This window comes from Mustela nivalis (assembly GCF_964662115.1).
Source record: "Mustela nivalis genome assembly, chromosome: 11".
Lineage (NCBI taxonomy): Eukaryota > Metazoa > Chordata > Mammalia > Carnivora > Mustelidae > Mustela > Mustela nivalis.
The window spans coordinates 27,892,440-27,909,667 of NC_139030.1; the positions used below are offsets into that span (position 1 = coordinate 27,892,440).

General features: G+C 35.0%; 1 protein-coding gene across 4 annotated transcripts in view; it reads left to right on the forward strand.

Moving 5' to 3' along the window:
• Positions 1–17,228, forward strand: part of KYNU (kynureninase) — a 134,333-nt gene that overhangs the window by 70,038 nt on the left and 47,067 nt on the right. For all 4 annotated transcript variants that reach the window (XM_082689356.1, XM_082689354.1, XM_082689353.1 and 1 more), the window contains one exon: positions 16,408–16,506. In XM_082689356.1, coding sequence (XP_082545482.1) covers positions 16,408–16,506 — 99 coding nt within the window. The remainder of the gene's footprint in view (positions 1–16,407; positions 16,507–17,228) is intronic.

Genomic DNA, 17,228 nt, shown 5'->3' on the forward strand with positions numbered 1-17,228 from the left:
ATATTCAGCAGCTATAATTTGTATTTAAAATCCTTAAATTTCAGTTCTATTTGATTCAACAATGAAATTATGCATTTAAAAAGGTGACAATGGAATTTTGTTCTGAACATTAATAAGTTACAGGATTAATATATGTGTGAGGTCTCATTAATATATTTAGTTATTGAAGCTAATGAATAGAACTAATGAAAAGAAATTTAGCACTGTTATCAGCAGTCTCTAGGAACTTCCAGCCATGACTTCTAACTGGTTTGATGGATAAGTGTGAAAGTGGTGCATTACAAAAGATATAAAGATAATGTCTTCTTAATTTCGGCATTAAATGTTAAACACCAAAATAAAGGGAGGTCAATAAAAAGTTATATTTTAAAATGTTATGCAAGTAATCAGCAGTCCCTGATCCCCTTAGTATACATTAACCTTAATGAGACAGGAAGATAGAAGACAGACCACGGGTTTTGGAATCACAATCTGAGGTTTAAATCTTGGCTAGATCATTGTATTGTTATATGATCTCGGGCAAGTTACTTGACTTTTCTAAGCCTCTTCTCACAAGGGTTAATTTGGAATAGCTGGACCCACTTCATGAATTCGGTGTTGAGAAGGAAGACTGTAAAATATGTGCTGTATTGCACACATTCTGCTTCCATGAAGGCTCCTTTGCACCTTGCACTGTCCTCAACAAATATGAAGCTATAGAAAGTGGCTCAGATAGACATTTTATTTCCAATTGAAAAGCAAAATAAATCTGTTTACCTAGGTGCTTTATGTAATTCTCATTCCTAAGTACTTTGCTAAAACATTCTCTCAGTATTTTCCAGGCTTGCTTTTACTTAAAAAGTATAATAAATGCCTACCATGTGACACTCTGATTAAGCCTTCAGTCAGATGAAGGTAAGAATGAGCAGTGCCATCTCATTGTAACTGCACAGAACTGATGGATACTATGGGAGTGAAATTGGGATTGAGTAGACTTTAATTTAACCACTATCAAAATTATTCTAATGCTCATTTATACTCTGGCTAGACAGTTTCTCCCATTCCCAATGGAAGGTTGAGAGAAGTGATTTTAAACTGTAGACTTACATAGCTCTCTTGGGTGGTCTGTGCAGATAAATCTGAAGAGAAAGAAAAATTAAAGGTGTCAATCAAAAAAGAGGAAATTATAGGAAAAAAAGGCATTAAACATCACTGTAGAAATTGCTAAATAAGATAATAAAAAAAGTTTCTGGAAATGAAGTATGGCAGGAACCAAATTGATACTGAGAAGGAGCAAGGAAAGTCAACAAGAATAGTTGTTTATTTCATAACCATGTAAAAGGGAAGTGGGAACAGGAATTTTGAAAAATATATTAACTAAAGAAATGTATGTATTATACCAAAAAGAGTGCAAATCATAAATAAGTGGCTTGATGAATTATTTTGAACCCATATAGTCATCACCCACATTAAGAAACTTCTAGAACATTTATGCTGCTCAGAATCCTCAATTGTGCCTTCTCTAAAATACTGTTACCTCCCCTCCAAAGGTACCACTCCTTCCTCTAGCCATATATAGTAACTTTATCCATCTATAAATGTGTTAATATGTATCTTTGTATCTGTCTTACTGGCTCATTATTACGTTTCTGAGATTTTTTCATGTAGTATGTAGTGGTAGTTTTGTGGGGTTTTTGGTGGCCGTGGTTTCGTTTTTCTTTTCATTTCAGTGTATTGTTTCAGTGTATGAAATCAATCGCAATTCATTTTTGTTTTCCATTCTGATCAGGATAGGTATTTGGGGTTTATTTCCATTTGAAGGCTATTGTAAGCATGACTCTGAATATTCGCAGACATTAGGTAAGCTTTCACACCAGTTTCTGTTACATACATACTTAGGATTGGAGGTCTTGGAAATAGATATACACATACGTCTAATCCTAATCAATAGTACCAACTTCCCGAAGGGTTGTACCAATTTGGTATATACTCCCATCAACATGTATGAGAGCATCTGTCACTCTACATCCTCACTGATAATCAAACTGATTAGTTTCTAGTCGTAATGCTTTGTAGTTTTAATTTGCACTACCCCTGACTATTGATGAGGTTGGGATTTTTCAAATGTGTTTTTGCCTTCTGAATGTCTTCTTTTAAGAAATACGTGTTCAAATGTCTTGCCCAATTTGCATTCGGTTTTCTGTCATTACTTGGCTATAGATGGTATAGAAGTGGATTTTGAAGCATAGAAAAAATACAATATTTCCAGTGATCATATAAAAAGAAAAATTAATTAATCAAAAGAACAGTTTTGATTCATATAATGAATTTCAGATGCTGAGGCTTTTCTTAAATGAGAAGGCCTGAGGTGGTAACAAGTAGGGCTGGCCAAGGAAAATTAAACATAGTGTCAAGTTATAAGGGAAGGCCAGCATATGAAAAGAGATGTCAGTTTGAAGATACATTTTCCTTTTTTGTCTTTGAAGCCGTTTACTTTATTCTATATTATTGGCCAACCCACTATTTTGGAAATTTGCCTCACTTCCCTATTTCTAAATTTTTCATATTCTATTAGTTGTTCCTACTAATCATTTCTTCTTTTCTATGCACACTGAATGTAGTTGTTCCTCATTGTCCTTTGAATTATTATCCCTAGAGATTTTAACCCTTTCCAAGATTCCACTCTTGTTGCCAAGTGAAAGCTACAGAGTACTCCCACACTCGAAAAGGATTATTTGTGCTCCTCTCCCTATTCTACCTGGAAATCCTACATCCACTCTGAAATCAGTAGGCTCTAGTTTTGTTTCCCCTAAAAGGACCCTAATGTTTCATGCCACCACCCTTCTGGACCTTTAGACTCAATTCTGACATTGTCCTCCTCTTTGCCTTTTCAACCAGTCACTTTTTAATCCCACCTTCTCAGGGTTGGTCTTTTCTTTAATATTCCTGAATTAAATTAATTAAGTTTCTAAGCTTCAAAAACAAAACCCCAATGAGAAATTGGGCAAAAGTTGGGGATTTCTTTTTCTCGCCATGAAAGATTTGAATTAGGAGGCTGCTGGGATGCACTGAGCAGTTGAGGAATGTCTGAGTGGCATCTCTTGGGTTCTCTTGGTTTTTTCTCAGGCTTCTCACATCGTGGTCACAAGGCAGTTGTCCCAAATCCAGATATCATGATTCTATTTAAGACAGAAGGAAGGAGAGAGAAGTAGCAGTGCAGCTTCATCTGTCCCTTTCATCCAAAGTGCAAAATTATTCCCAGAAAAAGCTAGCAGATTCCTGCTTATGATTCATTGCCTTCTGAAGTGGTAGCTTCAAAAGAGCATGAGTAAAGAAATTCTTAACCTTTATGGTATTATAGTAGAGACAAGCTAAGAAGAAGGGTTTGTTTAACCAACCCACAGTATTTATTACATTTCCCATTTTCACCCCCAAAGGAACATCATTGTTTCTAACTTGCTGCCTCTTTCCTCTTCCATCTCTTCCTAACTTCCCCCCTTTTTCCCCTTCCTCCTTTATTTCTTTCTTGCTTTATATTTTATTTCCCACCTCATTTCACAAAACATTTGAAAATGAGTCACAGGAAATTGATTAGACAGAATAAGGGAATATAAAGGGAGAGAATAATAGGAAAGTCTCTGAATCATCTGGAGAAATGAATAGACTCCCCATAAATTATAATGTCTCAGCTTGGATTAAGATAAGAAGTAGGTAACAAATAGAAATTGTTTAAAAAAAAAAAGAAATTATTTTCAGTGGAAACTCTTGGTGTATTAGGTAGATTAGGTCTTGGTAACTAACTAGTAAAGCTATAAATGCTTTCATTCTGATAGATGTTTATTTATTGTTCATGTAGCAGCCAGGAATCAGCTTTCTCCCATGAAATGATACCAGGTTTTCAGTCACTCAGGATTGTGTCCTGTCGCTTTCATACCCTGGATCCTTTGTCTGATTCAGCCAAAACAATGGGGTAAAAGGATGTGAAGGGGCATGCTAACTTCTTAAAGGCATTGACTTAATCATGGCAAAATTTATTTTCACTCATATTCCTTTGACTAACACATGGACATTTCTGTGAAATAAAGTATATTTGTGTACTCAAGAATAATAGCTACTAGTTTTGCCGCACCTGAAACTCAGATGTTTTGTCTTGCTGATAGAGCAGGATACTTACTTTGAGGTGTAGGGTAGCATTTACCTTAATAAAAAGTTTAGGTAGTAGAGACAAGTCGGACCTTGTCTTGAGTCCATGTCCCTTTCCTTAGTTTCTAGCATACTTTGGCTTAATTGACTTACTGATATGACTTTATTTCTCCACCAATAACTGGGGAAGGTAAGGGTGCTTGTTTTCTAGGTGAATTAAACAAGATACTATTCCTAAAATATTTCGTATTTAGTGCATTGTAAGTAACCAGTAAATGTTAGCACTTAACCAATATATGAGAAAAAGACATATTGGAATATCCAATCTACCAGAAAAAGAAGTAATGGATCCTTAGGCAGAAAGTGAAACATACAGAATTATAAACTAAAGGCTCTCACTGGATATTTCTGTCCTAAAATATATTTTTAAAAATGACAATCTGAACAGCATGGCTAAAACTCAAGAGATTACATTGAACTTTAAAAAGGTTTGGTAATGGACTAATAAAAATTTTGATAAAAGAATGCAGTGCCAACTGGTTATACTCTACGTTCCTTCCTCAATGCCATATAAAATGGTCTACAACTTATGGGCACTTGCGGGGGCTGGCAGACAGTGAGTGACAGATAAAAATTGATTGCATCAGTGACCCCCTTAAACATTTTTTACATCATTTTACTGTACCTATATGCATGCTGGCACATTAGTTGTCTTGTAGCCTACTGAACATTAAAATGCAAATGATAGGGTGCCTGGGTGGCTCAGTGGGTTAAGCCACTGCCTTCGGCTCAGGTCATGATCTCAGGGTCCTGGGATCGAATCCCGCATCAGGCTCTCTGCTCAGAGATCTCTCTCTGTCAAAATAAATAAATAAAATCTTAAAAAAAAAATTGACCTTTAAAAAAAATGCAAATGATAAAAACGACTGAATTTTGCAAACTTGTGTTTTGTTTTATTAGCTTCTACCTTGTGTCATTCTTCACTGAGTATGAGTACAAGCATCTCTTAGACCCAACCATAAACTGCCTAAATTATTAATAAATAATGATCACAATTATAGCCCCAACAATTTGAATAAGAAGGCAGAATAGGTAAGACAAAAAGAAGGAATATAAGTAAAAACACCATTATAAAAAAAGTTATTGTAGTTTAACATCATTTAGTAAAATCTGAAGTATCTCAACAACACTTACATATAAATGGTCACCTCCCCAAACCACCCATTTATCTTTAGGAAAGGACTAAATTCTTGTTAAAAATAATTTGGAGACACCTGGAGAGGACAAATAAATGATTGATCAAGCATCAAAACTCTACAGAAAGTTTGGTTGAGATGTTTCTAGTATTGGATATTGGGAGTCAGTTCTGTAAAGGATGATAACAATAGAATAATATCAACAATACAAGGAGTTCCTGAGTGGCTCAGTCAGTTAAGTGTCTGCCTTTGGCTCAGGACATAATCCCAGAGTCCTGGGATGGAGCCCTGCATCAGGTTCCCTTCTTCCTCAGCAGGGAGCCTACTTCCCCCTCTCCCTTTGCCTGTCCCCACCACTCATATGCACTCTCTCTTTAAAATATTAAAACAACAACAACAACAACAAAAACACTTGCATGGGACTTGAGCAATGGATCAGCTGGGAAAAATTAGTACCAAAATTAGTTTGTATATAACTATAGTATAAACTGGCATAGTGTATGCATTTTTAATGTGTAAAAATTATTGTTTTCCAAAAAGGTTAATATGAGAATTTTCAATATTAAGAACTTGTAATGAGTACAGTTATTCTATTAAAGTCACTACCATTTCACCCAATAGGATCTTCTCATCAGTGCATAAGAAGAATCTTTGTCTCTATACTTTCTATAGTAGAATGAGACATCCATTTGGATTTTCTTTCATTCTTTTGATCAGTAAATATTTTAGTACATTAAAATAATGGAGGTCCAAATAAGAACACTTAGTTTAGCCTGGAATGTCAAAGTGACCTTTTTAGAAAAGAGACTTGAGCCAATTCTAGAATTATGAGTAGGAGTTAAACAGGTAAAATCTCCTTCAGGTGCCTAGCTGTGTGGTAGGACCACTCTACACAGCTTTAAAAAATTGATTGGATTACAAGAAAGCAAATATTTTAGTATAATTTGATTGTAGAAAGATTGTAGAATTTTAGGAAAGGTATGACAAGAAATGAATCTATAAGGCAGACAAAGGTAAGAAGGGCTTACTAAGCTATACTTAGTCTTGAGCTTTTCCCTAAAGACCTACAGAGAGCCATTGAAAGCTTTGAGATAATAAAGAAACTTCATTTTGTTTTAATTTTTAAAAGAAATTTTCTGCCTACAAGAATGGGCAGGAATGGGATAAAAAGGGCAGAAGTTAAGAGGTAGTTGCAGCTGCTGTGCAAGAATTTGAAAAATCTCTATCATGATACAGTTGTGCATGGGGTGCCAGATAACAGATTTATCTCATACTACATGAAATATTTTTTCTGTTCTCTCATGGAAATCATTTTTATTTAACTTTATTATCTCTGTCATGGTAAAGACAGGTTTTATATAAACATCAGAAATTAAGTATCTACATTGAGCTTCTGTGGTTTCACCCAGATTTAGCTGTTCATAGAATTCAAGAATAATAGAAAGACCATGGGTGTAGATACAGGCACAGAGATAGAAATAAAGGAAAGAAAATGACCTAGAATTTAGGCAAAATGCCTCATCAACTAAATATCCTTTACTTTGAGAATAATGAAGGATTATTCTGTTCAAAAATATACAGTATACTCTATCTGTAGTCTTAAATTCCTCCAGGTTGGATCCTGGAATCAATAAGTCAAAGTACGTTGGGTAAGGATCAGTACCCAAGAATCTAAAACTTTTGAGCTGTTTTAAAGAAATTTTCCTCAGATATTTTATTTAATTCAAGCTTTTCATTAGATAGACTGTGTGAGAAAGACTGATTAATTCTTAATAAAAGAGGAATTTTGGGACTCATGTTATTTTAGAATCCCTGACCTGACCAAAGCAAGCCTCCCCAAGGCCAGCCATGATTGGTGCTTCACTAACCACTCTCATCAGGGCCACAGTATGTAACTATTTTTCCAGATCTAGTTTCATTCAAACCTACGGCCCCCAAATGAAATACTGCCCTTAGCTTTCTTTTTTTTTTTCTTATCCTGTAGGTGATATGCATTTTATAAAATATTTCAGTCCTCTACGACCCAGGCTACTTTCTCTGGTATCCCATTTTTCATTCCACTTGATTAGTCAAAGGAAAGGTAATGGTAGTCTTTGTTAAACTGAAAAAATGAAAGTGTTCCAACATGAAACATATAGACTAGTTCTAATGTCTTCACTAGCCACTGTATGAAATGGAAAGTCAGTTTTGTGCCTCATGGCAATGAAAGTAGAATTTCAAAATATCCTGAAACAGAAAAAGAAAAATAAATACCAAATAAAATGTGAAAGATTTCTCTTAATGTCCTCTTTCATGATCTTCTTCTTTACTCAGTTAAATTGTTTGTTCAAGCAAGATTGGGAATATCAAACTTAGTTGAGGTCAAGAGAAAAATGCTGATTTTCTTAGCAAATTATCTTAAGTGAGGTGGCGAACAAATAAGGTGACTGTCACACTGTGTATAAAAATAAGCTTCAAGAGAAGAAATTTAAGAATGATGTCTTCAACAATTATCCTATAGACTTATTTGCAATATTGTCAAGTTAAGTATTATGTAAATTTAAATATATGAGTAAATCTAGTTGAGAAATTTGCCATGGAAATTGACACAGTAATAACTAGAACATATAAAAAATTGTGCTTTCATTTTACATCTAAATGGGGTTCTCAATATAGGTATTACCTTATGATGGTTAAATTAAAGAGCTGCTTTAAATTCACTTTTAACAAGAGAGGTAGATAAAAAGATAAGTAAATGTTGATTAAATGTCACACATTCAAAAGTCAAAGGCCTATATCAGGTAATGCTGTGATTAGATCTGTGTATCTCCTATTAGATTCCCTGCCTCATGGTTATCCCACATGATGACCACTGTTCTTCTATCATTTGTGAAATAAAATCCAAATCACTTGAGCCTTTATGATTTTGCATATGCCCAAATTATCAGTATATTCGCTTTTGCTCTACTTCACATAACTTGTTTCAGCAAAACCAAATGTTTCCTGTTTCCTGCCCAGATGGCATACTTCCTGTCTTCATGGCCTTTAATCTTAGCCTCCCCTCCTCTTAGAATCCCCACATGTGAAGATTCTGTTCCTCCAGCTTAGCCACTACATGCTTCCCAGGTTACAACGTGTCCTAGAGATTTACATTGTCTAGCTGTCTTTCTAAATGCAAACATGGTATACTTAAAATAAAATTATCACGTGCCAACAATGAAAAATAAAAAAGTTTTATTTAAAAGTTCCTAGTTTCAGGTATTATCTAAAAAATTAGAAGGTTGACAATACTGGATCATCATTCCTGTAGAATGAGTGGCAAGAGGTTGGCTGACAGTGCTTCCCATGTACTGGGATTTGAGCTCTTCACACAACTCCTGCCTGTACCTGGAGCTGAAGCAGTGACAGCTGGCATATATATTTATGCTTATATTACAAGAAAGGATAAAGTGAAGTACTTCTTACAGGCCTATCTCATATACTTCTTGACTAACTCCTATAGAAAAATGAGTGTGCAGTCCTTGACCTTCATCATCAAGATTTTCTTGCTCCTCCATGTCAGGTGAAATCTGTCTTTTTGTTGTATTTTTGTAACACGAAGGAAAATGTATTATCAGCCAGCTTTTGGACTATCTCATAATTATTTTAATGCCCATCTTAAGTCTCAAATTTAGGAAGCTTACGTCAGCAGAGTGCTCAATGACTTTTTGAGAGTGGACCTTATAAACTTCACAGACACATGCTAGTGCTTTGCATATAATCACTTACCTTTAAATATGCACCTGTTTGGCCAGTGAATGAATAATTTATGCACATCAACAAGAATTGATCAGGTTAGTTTTATGGATCACATACTACGTAAAAAGCACAACTGTGTCCCCATTTAAATAGAATCAGAAAATTTGGAAGAGTTATTTATAATGGATAGGTGTTCTAAAAAATCAAAACATGTTTTGTAAATTTTGAGTTCTTTTAAAAATTCCATTTCTGTTCTTTGACACACTTAGGACATGCAGACTGCTCCATTAAATCATTAAATATTAAATGAACTAAATTAAGCTTGAAAAATTACCTTGAGCTATTTTTCCCATCTTGAGTATCTGAAATAAATCAAACTGTTTTGTGTGAGGTCCTTACCAGCTGGAGAAAGACTCCAGAAGAGAACAGTACTACTCAATTTGTTTTATTTTTTCCCTTCCGTTTTATACTTACTTGTGACAATAAATAGAGATGACAATTGCTGGGTTTTTCCAGTATAAGAAATAGCCAAAATTTACTCTTGAAAGCACACTCTTTGTTATAGTAAGACATTTTCACCTACAAATTACACAACACTTTTGAGTCTCAAGATCTTTTTGCCTTTTCTCTGTCCTAAATCCTTTATTCATTCCCTCCACAGAGCTTTTGGCTCTGTCTCCCATCTTCTTAACTAACACATTATTTTTAAATTTCATTAACAAAGTGCTTCAGTGTTCCCTACCTCCTATTTCTCATCTCCAGATTTGTCAGTTGCATCAATATCTACTTCAAGAAAGTCTAGCTAAAAGGATGAATCTTAAGTTTCTGCAATAGTGCTCTACAGAAATGTGAGTAATAATAGGTACTTTGGGGAAGAAAATTTCCTCTACCCTCAAAGATTCTTCTGGCTGGTCTAACAATAAAATTAACAGAGACAGGTTAACAGAAAAATCAGATTTGATTTTGTACATATGGGAACCTTACATGCATGAGAAGTTCAAAGAGAAAAGTAAAGTGAGGTATATACGCCACCCATAACTAAGGAACCGGATAGAGGCCTGGAGCTTCAAAGGGGAGCAGGCAATTCACAGTGCAACGAGACATATGTTTGATGATATTTAAATGTTTGTGCTGACATGCAGATGGGTCACTCAGGTAACATTTATCTCTGGTAATGACTCCTATTCCGAGGAAGACGCCCAATGTAGATTCTCCTAGGGGGTGAAGACAGGGGTAAAAATTTAAGCTTGCAGAGTCTTGCTTGCCTTTGGCCCAAAATAATCCACATGCCAGTGTGGCACAATTTGGGGACAAATGTTCCAAACCCTTTCATATGAAAAGAATGAGAAAGATATTTGAAGAGCCTAATAAATTTAGGCTGGATGAAAGACTTTCAGAATAAAAATTCACTCTGAAATATTTACAGAGATAGTGAGGCACCTCTTTCAGAGATCTTTACTGAGTATGATGATGATGATGATGATGATGATGATGATTTTAACTTAGCATCTATGTGTGCTTTTGAATCACAGCACTTCAATGAATTTTGGAAAATTCAGTGCTTCAAGACTATGTCAAGAAAACCTACCAGCTTTCATCTTCCTCTTTGTTCCCGCCTTCCTCCCTAATTTTGAACTTCTTTGGGGAATCCCAACATCAGAGCTAACTGGGTCACCTATTACTGTTAATCCACTCTTTGTTCCTACCATCTCTCTAGTGTTGGCCAACATACACAAACACACATACACATTCACTCACTCACTCACACGCATGCTCCTGTAACTTTTTCTTTTTTCACTTGCCTCAAGGTTTCCCATCAGTTTTTCATTTTAAGGTAACATTGTCCAGATATAGCACTGTAGTTCTTTGTCTCCTATGACTTTTATATACTCACAATATTTAAAGACCAACTGATACGGTGTGAAAGCTGCCATGGGAAGGTCACATTCTCATTACTAGTATACATTACTAGCCTCAAAGGAACTTAAAGGCATCTGCAGTTTACCCATCATGATGCCAGTGCCACTGCCAAGGGCGTCCACTGGTGTTTGGAAGTGCACTCTATAGGGAACATGCAGAGGCTGGTATGTATGAATGGCCACAGGCTAGCTGGCAAGCATCTGCAGGCATCTCCCAGGGCTCACGGGACCTACAACCATGGGTGATTACTCAAGTGGCTCAGGACAAATGTTCTTTGCTCACCTTTAGTATTTTATTACCTAGCAATTATATGAGCACACCAATGATAGCTGCTGACTATCAGCTCTGTATACACCCACAAATACCTTACCTTATATAATTAACCTTTGCACACCAAATCTTCTACTTATTGATGGTCTTCATAATTTATAGGATTTTTTTTTTTTTTTTTTTGGTGAAGAACGAACTAATACTAACTAATGTCAGTCTAAAGTCAGTTTGAATGAATAGTTACGAGTAAAAAATTAATGTGTATTATTCCATGTTTCATTTTAATAAATAATGAATCAAAATTGAGAGACAGTAAGCTACCCCTTCACATGGAAATCCTGAGATTTAATAAAAATCTATTAATATAGAAGAATAATTTGCACAGGCTGTGTGTATTACTCCCCTGGTTAGAAAAATGTTAGTATTATGCTAGAGAAGATGGCAAGGGAAAAAACGCATGATATTCCTTGTTTTATCGAGAGGGATTTTGAACATATTTTTGACTACTGTTAACTGTCCAGGAAACTTCATTTTAAAAGATGCCAAGTCTGAATAAATTGCTTATACCATTAAATCGCAACAGGAAGAAAGGGCTTCAAATAATAATCTTTAAAATTAATCATCAGTTTAGAGAATATTTATTAACAATTGTATGACCTTTTAAAATTCATTTACTTATTTATATCCAGCAATTATTTAAGTCAATATCATGTAAAAGTAGAGGACAATAAGATTGGAAAATTGGTACAAGAGGTCTATGCAAACAGCTATCGATAAGATAGAAGGGAGAGTTTGACAAAGGAACCTTTCATAGAAGTTATCTTTTTTTTATTTCTTATTTTTATTTTTTTAAAAGATTTTATTTATTTGACTGAGAGAGGGAACATAAACAGGGGGAGTAGGAGAGGGAGAAGCAGGCTTTCCACCCAGCAGGGAGCGGATGTGGCTCAATCCCAGGACAGGACCCTGGGATCATGACCTGAGCTGCAGGCAGAGGCTTAAGGATTGAGCCACCCAAGTGCCCCTAGAAGTTATCTTATAATCAAAACCTGAGATACCCATGCAAAGCGAGGAGGGAAAGAATACCCTCAGACAGAGAAAGGTTTTTGCAAATAGAGGGAGGTAGGTAAGGGGCACCTGAGACAAGAAAACTGGAAAGGACCCGGTACTAAGGAAAGTGAGTTACATTCTGAAGCTAATGGGGTTCTTTGAAGGGACATAAGGTGTCTTACTCAAAAGTGCGATTTAGCAAATTCATTGGAAGTAGGCAGGCTGGGATTATTCATAATGGTTAGATTACCGCACTGGTCTGGAGATTGACTACAAAGTGAGGCAACCTGTTGGCGGACCACTGCTGTGCTTGTACGGGGTTGTGTCAGTATGATTGTGAGCTCTTGCGGATGATTTTAATACAAGTTTATTGAAAAATATTTTATTTTTATTTTAGAAATTGCATAAAGTAGGCACTCAGATGTGGAATTTCTGTTTCCGCCTATTCATATTGTTTTTCTACCTACCCTTAAAGAGGTAAAATAATGAAATTAAACAACTGGATGGCTGTAGAGAGGTTTTGGAGAAGTGTTTGTGTTTCCTTTATTTTTAAGATGCTGCCATCTAGTGAAACTTTCGTAAAATCACTTCATGGTGATCTCATTCAAGTTTGTTATCTTCTGGTCCTTTCCTCAAAACAGTTACATTTTAATAATTTATGTTTCTGCCATCCATGGGGAAAGAATTGAACATACATTAAAACATACAGTAAGAGCTTCCAGTGAATTTTTTTAATGGGGTACCGCTGATGTAACTACAGGATTTATAATAATGAGATATGGTAGGTTGAAGTTAAATGGCTTCTTCACTGCGCCATTCTTTACAAGTAATGGATAACAAAATAAAAATGCTTCCTTTCCATTCCTTAAGTTTTCTAAGTTGAGTTTTAAAAACAGATAAAAATGGAAAAAAGTGGGAAAAATGGAAAAAACAAACATCATTGCCTTTATTAGTAATGATGGCAAGAAAAAAGATTTTAAATTTGGAAATCTGTTTTTTTCTAAGTTGAATTTCAATATTAAAATGTATGTTAAAATAGAAACAAATCTCTGTGTGTGTTCATTGAACCCAAGCATTAGTTTGCAAACCCAGATCTTGATCTCTAAGTCTTGATAGATTCTTTTATGTCACTCTCAAAACTTAGGTTAGCACAGAGCATCTGTTTTATTTTTATGACCTGTATTGCTCATTTTTTTTCTGTGAGAAACAAAATATGAATTCATTCCCCACCCCCCAAAAAAATCCCCTCACAAAATCAGATTCTTGTACTGGTAAGAACTCTTTCTTCTATGAGGTAACTAGCTCTGGCCACATCATAAAGAGTAAGGTTTCTAATTGACTCTTCAGTATACTGTGTTTTCTTTATGAGACTAATGCTGTAGTTTAAGGATCAGCAAATCTTTTCTGTAATGAGCAAGATAGTAAATATTTTTGATTTTGTGACCCGTTATGGTCTCTGTTGAAACAAACTCCTCAGAGGTTGTCATAGATGATATTTAAACAAATGAGACTAGTTTTGTTCAAATACAAATTTATTTATTAAAAACAGGTCATAGTTTGCATCCCTCTATGCATGGAAAGTACCTGTAATAGTAGTTTGAGGTTAGTTATTCTTAAGAGGTATTAGAACAATCTAAAATTGGTCCCTCTGCAATTATTTACTTCAACAATTTCAATCAAATTGCGTGTTACTTCAAACTTGGAGAAAGTGTAAAGTTTTGAAAATGTAATTGTATATGCACTTAGTAAGCTAAAAATAGAAAAGCTCACAGGTAAAACATTTTTGCAGGGTGAACTATCACCCCATTTAATGATCAGGGATTTTTTTTAAAATTCATGTTTATGTACAAAATTGTTTTAATATGGAATAAGTCACTATATTCTCTAAGTAAAACTTTTACCATTTTGGTTCACAGAAAGTTAGAGGTTTTAATGGTAAGCCATTTAAGTGAAAAGTTACTACTTGGTACAATTTGGGTAATACAATCTATTGCTTCAGGTTGTCCTTCTGGGAACTTAATAGAGACAGAGGCTTAGTTTCTAAAACTGAATTCTACTAGGCAGATATACAAAACATTTGGATCATGTAAACAAGTGAAGAACTAAGAGTAAGAAGCTGTTAGGGTCTCAAGTCAGTATGCAGGGAGAGCACAGTGTAGAGTCATCAACAGCATTTTTATTTGGTCATCTTTGTGTCATCTGATCTAGGCAATACTTCATCTTAGAGATCTGCCACTCTTGACTGAACTAAGCCATGCATCTCTGGCCAACTGAGGGAGGTGGGGAGATCAGATGAGTCACGCTGAGCTCAGGTGTGGGTGACTTTGATCCCCATTTCTTCCATGAAGATGGAAGCCAGAGATGGCAGAGGGCAGGACAGTTCGAGCCTTATTTATTCACTCAAGTCCCTTGGAATCTCTGCTTGTATTAGATGGGCTAACCATTCCATTGGTCACAATACGTCACCTGGCTAATCCCAGGGGCAGAGAATTGTATCTTGTCCACAGTGGGAAGAACTGAAAAATTACATGGCAAAGGAAATAGGATACAAGAATGGGAACCATTAGGGCAATTTACCATAGTTTGCATATACTTGAATTAATTAAATGTGAGCATGATGTGGGCTTAGTGATAACTGAAAACTACTATTCATCAGGTAAATAGGATACACTAAAGCAGAGATGATTCTCAAAGTTTTTAGTAGCAAAAACCTTTCTACACACTTAAAAATCACTGAGGACCTCAAAGAGGTTTTGATACTCTGTTTATATATATTTACTATATTTGTATGTAAATATGTTTATTCATTTATTTAGAGCAACAATTACAAACACATTTCATATTAAATAATATGCTGTTAGGGAAACAAAACCATATTTTCTAAAACAAAAAGAAAGTTGTATATTTGGGAAATCTCTTTATTGTTTGGCTTAATAGAAGACAGCTGGCTTTCTTTTTCTGCTTCTGTATTCAAGCTCTTCCTCCTTTTTTTTTTCTTCATGAAGCATGAAGAAAATTAGTCCTCATGCTGATAGATAGTTGTAAAAAGCGGAAGTATTCTATTGGCTTCACAGTTTATTGTGAATATTGTTTGATACTATATCAGAATTTGATAGGCAATGTAAAACCAAATTACTGAGCTTTCTGCACTTTGTTACATTAAAATCCATTGTTTGGTTTTGCACTTGGAATAGATCTTCTATCCATGTGTGATATGAAACATCAAACATTGGTTTTGTGAAAAAATATTAGCTCATTTTTTCCAAATATTTACATAGTTCATTATGTATTGCTTTAAAAATTATGTATTAGTACTAAACTCATCAGAAATGTCTTTAAATATTGGGAAATGGTCATCCTCATGAAAGTGGATACAAATTTTCAAAAACCTAATTTCTCTTGGAAACTACTTTTTTTTTTTTTTTCCATTGGCAACAAAGACTGAGTTGTTTTCCTTGAATTGACGGACTCATTTCATTCATTTTCAGAAGAATGTCTGTCAAACAGCCAAGTGTGAGTTACTGTTGTTTGTCTTTCAGTTGTTTTTTGATGCAAAAAATCATTCTCTGTGAAGTAAAAGTGGCTAGTTCAGCTTGCAACTCAAATAATTGTATAAGTACGTTATTTTGAGGCAACTGTCTTACTTCAGAATGTGGTCAAATATTTTATACATACTCCCACATTCAACCTTAAACCTCTGAGAATTAAGGCATTGAGATCTAAAACAAATTAATCATTTTTACAGCTTTCTCAAGGAGATCTTTAAGTGAAACTATCTTGTTATTTCCCCCTGCAACTAAACGATCTTGACCTGCAGTGACTGCTAGTGTAATTTGATGGCTTGATTTGTGCTAACCTGCCAGCAGTTTTCCCATAATTGCTTTTGCATTATCCGTGCAAATGTCAACACAGTGATGAAGGTGAAAAATGTCTTCGTATTATGAAAACTATCTCAACTTGAAAGGATCTTGAAAATGCCCAGTGTTTTGTGGTTCAGACATTGTGAACCACTGCACCAAAGAATAAACTATAGTTATAGTGCAATCGTTTGTCAGATTTTCTTAGAGATATTTATTCTTACTATTTCTAATCATTAAGCAGATTTAAAACTTGGTCTTATGTCCTTCCCCAGGGGTGTTTCGTTGGCTTTGATCTAGCACATGCAGTTGGAAATGTTGAACTCCACTTACATGACTGGGGAGTTGATTTTGCCTGCTGGTGCTCCTACAAGGTACAAATTACTTAATATATTTTACATCCTTTTATCACACATTGACATTGATCTAAATGAAACACTGGCTCAGTAGCCAGTTTTAACTATTTGGGTTACTTCCTCCATTACTTTCATTACTGCTTTTTCTGATTTTAGCTCATTACAAAGTCATATGATACAATAGCATAGTAATTAATTAAAATCGGGTATTTTCATCTATTGTAGAGTACTTATTCTTTCAATTACCTGGTTTCTATAAAAGTCAGGAGACAGGGTGGGGGAAACTCCACATTTAGAGCTTAATTCAAATTGATTAGGTTCTTATTTTTTGTTAATAATGTTGTGAAATTTCTACTATGTAAAGATAATTATTATGGAATCAACTTGTTATTGACATCTGAAGACAACTGACAGGAATCATGGAAATGAAACCAATTTTACTTTTGTATTTTTTATTTCTTTTTAAGATTTTATTTATTTATTTGACAGAGAGAGACAGTGAAGAGGGAACACAAGTAGAGGGAGTGGGAGAGGAAGAAGCAGGCTTCCTGTCAAACAGGAAGCAGAATGTGGGACTCCATCCCAGGACCTTGGGATCATGACCTGTGCCGAAGGCAGATGCTTAACTACTGAGCCACCCGGGTGCCCCTGAAACCAATTTTATTTTAACTTAGTGTTTTTAAAATATGCTTTTCTATTATTTAAGTATTTTTGTGACAAAATAATTGAAATGAATAAAC